This window comes from Gymnodraco acuticeps, unplaced genomic scaffold (assembly GCF_902827175.1).
Source record: "Gymnodraco acuticeps unplaced genomic scaffold, fGymAcu1.1, whole genome shotgun sequence".
In the NCBI taxonomy this organism is placed as follows: Eukaryota; Metazoa; Chordata; class Actinopteri; order Perciformes; family Bathydraconidae; genus Gymnodraco; species Gymnodraco acuticeps.
The window spans coordinates 3,453,102-3,463,012 of record NW_022990673.1 but is presented as its reverse complement, the minus strand read 5'-3'; the positions used below and the strand labels follow the sequence as shown (position 1 = coordinate 3,463,012).

The following is a 9,911-nucleotide window of genomic DNA, read 5'->3' as shown; positions in this document are numbered from 1 at the left end:
TGTCTGCCTTCTCTCCAATATAATGGAAGGAGATGGCACTTAATACCGCAAATATTTTTTTACAAAACTCAATACCAATGTTTGTTTCAAAGACTGTGAGCAGTTTCAAGTATTCTTTCCATGGTATCACTGTGCACTCGAAAGCGACTCATAGAGAAGAAGCTCTTGCTTGTGACAGTCTGAGACGTGTCAAACTCCTTGCAGCCATTCTTCAGGTATACTATTGTATGTATCATTGTGTTCAGTTGAAACTGAGCTGGGAACTTTGTAGGAGAAACCAAATTCTGTAAATTATATACATGATTTAACTTAGAACTATATGCCTCTATGAGACTTGCTCTTTTATGGCACAGGGTTTATTTATATAACAGCACACCCTCTGTGTACTGGTTAAACGTTTTACTTTTATGCCTACATCTGTTTGCCCTAAGATTAAGACCAAACCAAAAGACAGCATTTCTGAACATCTGTGAAATTTAATTGGCTCTTCAAGAATGCATAATTACAACACAGCTGTAAAAAAAAGAAGAAGAAAAAAAGGCCTGCCACACCACACAAGTTTACAGTTCATGTTTTTTGGGAATGCAGAACCAGAGAAGTACGAAGCAGTCACATCAGGTCTCCAGAGGAAATACAGTATACTCTCTATAATACAGCATTGTTTTGAATGGAAATTACTTACTTTTAATCACATCATAGCTCAACCTGAAACCTTTAACATCATGAGTACTTTACTGTAAAATGTTATATGTTCTATACACGGATTCATCCTGAGCATAAAAGGAGTTTTAATATGCGATGAGAAATCTTGTTAAACCAGGTAACCTGATATATGAGAGCAGAGAAAAAAAGGCTGTGGGTTTGAAGTTAAAACGATTAAAAGCCTATGAACAATATACTTTCATAATGACTACAGTGAGGGGAGATTTGACATGTAATATGCCATATTAAACATCACTCTTTGAAATCAATATGTGGTTTACATCTTGAAGCACATAATATGCAGTTTATAACTTACTATGTTTTAATGTTAAAATGCATTTCACAAAGTTCTAAATGTTGACATTGACAGATTATTCAAACAGTGTCAGCTTACTGTCAATCACAGAAAGCTTTACTATATTAGGATACAAATATATAAGCAAGTGGTTATTTTTACTGCAAGTGTTTTGGAGTCTAATTGAGAGGAGTTATCTTGTTCCTTTGAGTCAATCACATTTTTTTCCAGTTCTTTCGACAATAATATAAGAGACTGGAAACGAAAGGTCAACCACTAATTGGCCTGAATGGAGTAAATCCTCCTTAAGTGGCAGCTCTTGAGAAATCTCAAGTAAAGGTACTTCATCAACCATAGATTGCTGCAGGGATGAGTGCTATAACCCAGAAATGAGTCCGCATTCTTATCACTTCCGGTTCCCTTGTCTTTAAGTCAATGGGTTTTTGGTTAGATGTCTGAGATAAGGTCTTTGGTTAACACAGGTTTAAGATATTTTTAACCTAGTGTTCCACAACATAAAATATGTTGGTAAGCACCACACTCGTGCATTTTGAAGCTTTTATGTCAGTGTCAGATAAAATGTAGTTTACAGTTAAGTGGCTAGATGCAACAACCGCCTTTAGTTTAGCGGTGGGGAATTTAATGTAGTTAAAAAGGCAGTCTGCCTCAGTCAAATAGGATTTACAAGCAATCTCAGTTTTGTTTTGCTAACGTTGGTGCCAGGTAGGTGGTATTAGCAACATTTACGCTGCAGCCAGTGTAGCATGCTAACATGCTCAGGTGGCAACAACGTTAGCATTTTCAGTGAATGAAAATAGCTAGCAGCACTAGCTCCAAAACGCGTTGAATCTAGAAAATAAGTTGCAATGTTGGCCAAATACCGAGCATACCAGTCCCATTCAGTTGAAGTTACTCAAAAGCCTCTTAAATCTTCACTACAAACATAAACAACTAACATGGCTATTGTTAGGACTAGGAGTACATCACAGCTATCAAGTAAGCAGCTTGAGGAATACTGGTGATGAGCAATGAATGCTCGGGCAGGGCAGATGGGTTGGCCATCCTATAATTGTATGTGAATTAATAAATCCTGCAACAGCAATAGATACCCGATTGTTAACAGTTTAAAAAGTAATGCTACCTTGGCTTTAGCATTTCAAAATCAAGCTACCTAAAATTGCTGCTAGCATGGGCAAAATTGAAGATAATGCCAGAAAATGCATTATTAAAAGGTGGGGTAGGTAATTTTGGAGAAACCAGCTCGACTGCGCTAGAATTTGAAAATACACAGCCACATTCACATTCTCTATAAGATTGTAAATCATTTTTATAAAAAATATAATTGGAACCACTTTCGGTAATTTGACGGATGTTCATATTAAAAGGTTCCTATAAATACTAGTGAAAATGATACCCCATTACTATTCTTTCACACACAGTGACGTCACGAGCTACCCACAATGCAACGCGCGCCATATATATATATATATATATAAATACGTCATTTTCATGGAGGTGCTAATATCCTGGAGGTGCTAATATAAACAGCTAGGTAACGTAGCCAGGCAGAGCGCACTAGGTTTTTTTTCTGAATTAACGACCGAAGAAATCGCTGCATGTCTTCGGATTACATCTCTGGACTTGAGGGGTGTGCTCTTGGTCATTACCAGCGTAAACTAGAGCTGTGTGGGTTGTCCGATTGCCCTTACAGACTGCCTGCAGATGTATGGAAAAACGACTCTCGAAAGTGGCCTTCGGTCGACTATGATATTCTGCTTGCACCTCGTGTGAAATGGCGGATACCGGAAGTACGGTGTCGCCCTCGGCCCAAAACCTGTATGTGTGTGTGAAAGAATAATAAAGTTTGAATCCCTTTGGTGACATCAGCCACTGTGCTGCTTGCTGTTTCCGTATCATATCATGACATGTCATGTCCATTGGTATGTTGGAAAAAATAACATGAGCTCAAAAAGAGGTTACTTATAAAAAAAATAATTGTATTTTCATATGCAAAGGTACGGCCATCTAAAATGTTGTTCCGAAAAAGAAACACCACCGGAGCTGTTTTTCCAATCACCACTCACATGTTGTATTCCTACACTCCTTAATGATATCATGATGCTACCACAGGAGGGGCATAGGCCTGTACAGCAGGTTGAAGAAGCCATTTGAACCCTGTCAGCAATAGAGACGTCAGCGCAGTCTGTAGAGAGGGAGGTTTGTGTGAGTGTAGTCCATTCAGTCATATCCTGTTTGGTTCCTGCAGGGTATTGCTGAAACTCCAGCAGGAATCCAGTGTGTTGCAACATCATTTTACAATCCTGCGCTACAGGTGAGCAGCGGTTAGTTGAAGCTAATGTGTTAAAATGCTACGGGGAGAACAAGTTTGCCTTCATGATGTGCTTTAGGCAAGAGTTTATCTGTTTGTTAAGGTGAACTGATAATGAAGGCTAGCACAAGAAAATAGTCACTTTGTTATCTATTGCCAACAGCCAAACCAGCTTTACAACAGAAAACAGGGTGTGCTTTTCTAGACTTTACATTTCAAAGGACAAAATAATTAGACCATGCTGAGCATGCTAATCATGCCGGCTGTCGTTCAGTTGGAATTACTGCACCTCTTGTTGAAAGTATTTAAAAAGATGTACAGGTAGATACATATGGTACAGCAGTATATATACGCAGGCTGTGTTTTCAGTAATAATAAACTATAAAATGGTGCACTTCCTAAGCCACCCTAAAGTTGTATAGTACCTGTCTACAAACATGTCTTAAAACACGTCTCAACTAGATCATCTATTACAGCTTTGTGAAAGGTGACACAGGTTGAAACTTTAAGTCATCAGATTTACACATGTGAAAGCTAAGTTACCCTTTGCAAGTAGAAATGTATCACGGTGTACTTTTTACTTTCTTCAGCCATTGCAGAGCAGTTCAAAGCTACAAGAATCTCCCAAAGCACATGAATTGGAGGTATATGTCCAAAAACTGTAAAATCCAGAAAAAAAAATGGAAAAGCACGTCTTTGCATCCATTTCAGGAATTCGTAGTGCATGGAAGCCTCTTCTTATCTCCGTCTCTGAAGATCTACAGTACACTGGAGCAGTGGGCCTGCAGTGTCACTTCAAGAAAGTCATTTTTATCTGAGGCCAACTGTTATGGTTTCAAGTCAACTCCAATCTGAATCTTCTTCATACAGTACGTCCAGTCGTTTGACTAAACAGAAGTCCTGGTTAATTCATGTCAAGCTCCATTTTCAGGTCTTGAGAATGCCCTGATCGTCAGTTTTTGTCTCCTCCGATGGAGGCTGACTGTTGCCCGTATCCTGACCCGAGCTGAGAGCCCTGGCGTTGGCCTTCGTCGACCGCTGCCGCCGCGTGCCGTTGCCAATGCAGCGCATGAGGTTCTTGAAGGTTGTCCACATTTCCTCGTCCTTGTAGGAGTAGATGCAAGGGTTCATGACAGAGTTGAGTACAGCCAGCAATAGCAGCCAGCGTTTTGTTTTTGTGACGTTACAACCCGTGCAGTTGAGTCCGTCCAGCAGCAGAACCACCAGGCCGGGAGTCCAGCAGATCACAAAGGCCCCTTCAAAGAGAAAAATACAAAAATGTTAGGTATTTAGGTATACAGTTAGGTATTTGTAGCACTTATTTCTCTCTTGTATCCTTCTTATGTGCACTAATTAGAGATATTTACAGATCCTTAGACAGACATTGACAATCCTGAGTAACCACTTAAAATCCTTTTACGAGATGTCCATGTTCACTGCACTCTTGCGTCAGTAGTGAACATTCAACTGGAAGCGTAAACCAGGAAACACAGTTATGATGATGGAGATAATATGCCTTACTTTGGGGTAAATTTGAATTAAGGCTGCTATCAATAATTATTCTTATAATGGATTTATCTGTACTTGAAGGTTTTGTTTGCCTAAGCTACGATAACCTGTCCAAAACCCGATGATATTACATTTCTAATGCAGCAAATAACCGCATTAGAAAACCTGGAACCTGACCATTTTGGCATGTTACAATTATTTAAAAAAAAACATCTCCTGTGTAAATTGTTGCCAATAACATTGATGAGTCATAATCTAATAAGCAACCAGTAATTGCTTCAACTTTAGTTCCGTTAAAGTAACACAATTATTTTCACAATTTTGTGAGCTGGTCAACAGGAAGGGCGTTAAAAAGCTAATGCATAAAGTTATTCAGGTACTTCACATTTTAGCAGAGAAGAGCCATCCTAATACCATAACAACAAGCAGAGGCAGGTTGGCAGTACAATGCCCTTACTATTTTAATACTTAGTGCTGTGTGTTTGGTAACACAAACAACATGTTAGGTCACATGGGTACTGAAGCAGCCAATTAGAACTCAAATTTCAAACACGTTTGGGCACAAAACAGATCTACCAAAAGTGTCTGGGAAGTGAAACAAACCTACAAGTAGCAACTTGTCTGCACTACCTGCATCTCTACCGCTTCAACACATCTGCAGAACAAAACAAGAGGTGCTCTATACAGCACCCTCTTTGTCTCCCACACACAGGCGGGAACACACGTGCACACAGACTGAAAGGCTCGGGCAGAAGTGCTTTTATGTTTTTCCACTGCACTTAGTCCTGAAAGTAAAAAATTGGCCACACTTTTACAGTGAATTTCTATTCTTAAACTCGTTTTTCTTCCTCTTTTCTTTGTCTTTGATGGCCCACATGTCCAAAATAAAGTGAACTGAAATTAAATTGGGTGAGACCCAACTTAATGGTCTTTCATTGGCAGTTGTTCCTCTACTGAAGTTTAAAAACGGACTGTCTTTTCTTTTAATCTACAACAGAGGGAAAAAAACAGCGGGGTTTTAGAAACACACATTTCAAGCATGTGTTCCTTTTCTCTGTTGGCACTAATTTCGTGATGGTGGTTGCACTTAAAGAATGAAAACTAAATCTGCACGAGTTGTTTGATGCTTCACTTAACAAGCAAGCCACAACAGTCCCAAATATACCAGGAATAAATGACTGTAGGTTATTCAATTACAAGGATAATCTTTTTCTCCAAACTAAGGCAATGAAGAGTAAAGTTCAAATGTAAATAAGAAAACTAATAAGTAATTATTAGGTTCCTTAATTATAAGTGCATATTAACATGAATGAATTAGTTCAATGTCCCACTGTATCCTTATTCAACGCTTAGACACTCAATCATTTTACTCTTGCCATAATGTGTGGGTTAAGCGTTTCCAAACTGGTTTGTCCAGTTTCCAGTTCCAATTGAGCAGACTGCTCAGACTGCTTATCTGGAACAAGTTATATTTGTGTCCCTGAATAATAAACCCCAGGGACCCAGATTGTACTGAATACCTCAGAGGTCTTAAGGTTTCATTATTTTCTCCCTCAGATATCCCTGGTGTGTTATTGTTATCTGCACCGCCCATTCCAAGAGGGCTTTTTTTTTTACATTTAACCCTGAAGTCAAAGCAACCTCAACGGGGATTTTAACAATGACACTTGTGTGGTTACACTTCCACAAACTTAAGGAAAATCTGCAAAGCATCTGAAAGCAATTGGAAAAGTCCTCAAGTATAGGTTCTTCTTCTTGCTTTTTTTTCAGAAGGGTGTGGAGGAGGGGACGCTTCATTGAAGGCCAGTGTGGTGTGGATGGTTCGCCACACAGGCTGAGGAGCAGTGTCCTTGCAGGGAGAGATAATTACATAGCAGTCTGGAATAAAGAGTGTACAGAGGCAGACAGCTCGTATGCTAAAAACTGTATCAAACTATCTGGACAGGCAACAAGCCGAGTGCCCCAAAGACACAAAGAAGAATAAACAGACTTTTATTCTACAGGGCGACTGTGCAAAACCCCTACAACTATCTCATGCATGTTTGTAGGAAGAGAGAACTACTCTGACCTGCAGTGCTTTCTGAAATATATCTGTTTCAAATGTGTACACTGTGTGTTATACTTGCATGAGAATATGCATTTAACAGCTTATTGTGACGCTTAAGTAAAATATATTGTATTGTTCTGTTATGAAAGGAAAGTGCTAAGGGGAAGGATTTGAGTACACTTAAGGTGTCCTGTTGCAACACATACACAAAGAGAGTCGGACCAGCATATCTAGCTCCCTCATCTAGGGTGAAAATGCATGATAAGAGGGGGAAGCAGCATTTTTAAGCCTTCTTAAATCTGGGAAAGGACATAGTAGTGCTGCAACAAGGAATTCATGACACACAAATGCCAAACATTCTCGTGTTTGAGCTTCTCAAAAGTGAGGAATTGCTTATTTTTCCTGTTTTACATACTTTAAAAAAGGGAATATCTTTGGTTATTGAATATTAGTTGGACTTTCCAAGCTCTTTTTTTTCTTTCTCTGTACAGAACGTTGGTCTTTAAAGTGGATTACAGATACATCGGTATTGTATAGCATATGCCAGGGACATCTACTATATTTTCATATTTTAAAGACTGAATGATTGGTCTATTAAGAAAATAAGTCAACAACAAATAATGAGTTATGGTTTTAAGCCCTAAAAACTCTATAAAGTAGCAAATAACCTAAGATCAAGAAAAATAAAATAAACATTACGACTCCTCATTTGCTTTCATATACGGCTCCCTCAAGTCACTGACAAGCTCTCAACATGATTACTGAAAGTGTTTTTTTTTGGAATGCTCAAGGTTTTCCTTCATATCAGAAAAACATAGATAACAGAGACTGCCTGGACTTTGTGACAAGTGACACACAGCTGTACAGCAAAACAACCTGACTAATGTGGGAAATGTTCTGACTCACTGCATTAAAGATGGTGCACAGACAACATTTTTATGATGAGCACCTACCCAGCACAACCATGACCGTCTTGATGAGCTTGATGGGAGTCCTCTTGCGGTTGATGGAGCCGCTGGTGTGCGGCGTGAGCATTGCCGTCTTCCTCTTGACGTAGGTGTAAATCCTGGTGTAGATGACCACCATCACCAGGAACACCACCAGGTTGGACACAGACCAGAAGATCAGGTAGCTCCTGCTGAAGATGGGAGCCAGACTGGAGCAGTCGTTGATGTTGCAGATGCAGTTCCAGCCTAGACTCGGCACAGCGCCCATAAAGATGGAAATGGCCCACACCAGTACGATCAGCAGGGTCACCCTCCTCTTCGTCAGGTTGCTGTGGACTTTCCAGTTCATGACGGAGATGTAGCGCTCCAGAGCTATCACCAGCAGGTTAGACAGCGATGCGGAGAGACTGACGTCCAGAAGACCTTGGCGGATGAAGTATTCCTTAACTGTGAGTGTCCTTGACGACTCCCCTGTGTTAAACATCAGGTACACGTACGCTATGCCCGCCAGGAAGTCCGAGGCGGCGAGGTTGGATAGAAGATAGTAGAAAGGGTAGTGGAACCTCTTATTGGTGATGACAGCAGCTACGACCATGGAGTTGGAGACCAGGATGAAGCAGCAGAAGATAGAGCCCACCACTCTCACCAGGATGAGCTGCGTTTTGTCCCAAGTGTCTGAGGCACCACTGTTGTTATAGAAGAAGCTCATAGACTCATTATAATGACAGGTTTGATTCTGCTGGGCCATTTTAGAGGTGAGTCTGCAGAAAGACAGGGAGAAAACATAGGACTTTTTCAATAACTTGTGCATTAAAGTAGAGGAACATTTTTGTTGTCTTATAATAGTGATAAGATTAGCTTTAGGTTTCAGACAGTTGACATTTGGAGGAATCAGCCTTGTTTCCTTGAAATTAGAATTAAAAAAAGTTATAAAGTTGACTGTTTTCCAACACTTTACAGACCAAAATATTCATAATTGTTAAACGAACATAAAAAAGCTGCCCTAAATTTGAGAATATCTGAAAAACTGGATCTATAAATTCCTTGTATGCATTTCAAAACCAGTTTTGTCCATTTAAATCTGATATCAGAGATACAAAGTGTAATGCTTTATATGCGAGATCAGTGCCATTTCTCCCAAGGCCAAAAGAGATTTATTGACTCAATTCCTAAGACATGCTAAAAGCTTACTGTGAGAAGCTGCTTTGAATAAAACTGATATCAAAGTAAGCTCCATGAAGTTGAACAAGATAGTGACCATAGTTACAATAAAAAGACAAAACAGGCTCATTGATGTGACCTGAGTAACAAATGTCTGTTACGTCAATCCGCATGTTCTACCTGTTCAAACATTTATTTAACACTACCGACATGGAACAAAACAATAATCCAACGCAACACAGGCTAAAGTACAGTTTCCTTCCTGACCTGAGAAGCCTGTATTATGCAATTAACTTTACTGATACCTGTACAACTTGGTGTACCAACAACAGCGAAGAAGGGGGGGGGGGGGGAGAGAAGCAATTCCCTCAGGAAGTAATAGAATAGAGAAACAAGTTCTTGCAGAAAACATACAATAAAACAGACGAAACAAATCATTTTGCACACAGACAACAACGTAGAAGAACAAAAAGTTACCTGGAAGTCTGAACCAGGTGAGTTTACCTGAGCTGAAGGGCTGTCCGTGGAGAGTCAGTAGACTACAAGTTGCGAAATCTTCCGTGCCAAGTGACTGAACATGTTTCCCCCGCAGCAGTGCGCCTGTCTGCAGATGTGGACGGAGGGAGGTGACAGCAGGCAGCGAGAGGACGAAGTGAAGGAGCGAAGTGGAGCGGAGCGTCTTCACTCCCCAGGCTGCAGCTCTGTGACGTAGAGGGCGTGTCGCCAGGCTGACATGCGAATTCCCCCAGGTGACCGCACACAGCCCCGCGAGCTCACCGTCCGATCAACACTGCTGGTTGCTGCAGTGAAGTGTTACCAAACTCTGGCTTGTTCGTATGCCTTCCTTCTTTTCTCAAATGTAATACACTTTAAATATGCTATACTTACATTTTTACTACGCTATGTATTGAACCCCATACT

The 9,911-nt window shown here is 40.3% G+C and overlaps 1 protein-coding gene across 2 annotated transcripts; it reads right to left on the bottom strand.

Moving 5' to 3' along the window:
- Nucleotides 1-456: 456 nt before the first annotated feature.
- On the bottom strand, nt 457-9,664 carry lpar3 (lysophosphatidic acid receptor 3). Of its 2 annotated transcripts, none has more exons than XM_034230024.1 (3): nt 9,468-9,664; nt 7,836-8,590; nt 457-4,582 (listed from the first exon to the last, which is right to left on the bottom strand). In XM_034230024.1, the coding sequence occupies exons 2-3, from the start codon at nt 8,575-8,577 to the stop codon at nt 4,254-4,256; spliced, it is 1,071 nt and encodes a 356-aa protein (XP_034085915.1). In that variant the 5' UTR covers nt 8,578-8,590; nt 9,468-9,664; the 3' UTR covers nt 457-4,253. The 2 variants fall into 2 exon arrangements, with proteins under 2 accessions (XP_034085915.1, XP_034085914.1); XM_034230023.1 differs by having other exon boundaries at nt 9,495-9,663.
- Nucleotides 9,665-9,911: the final 247 nt, after the last annotated feature.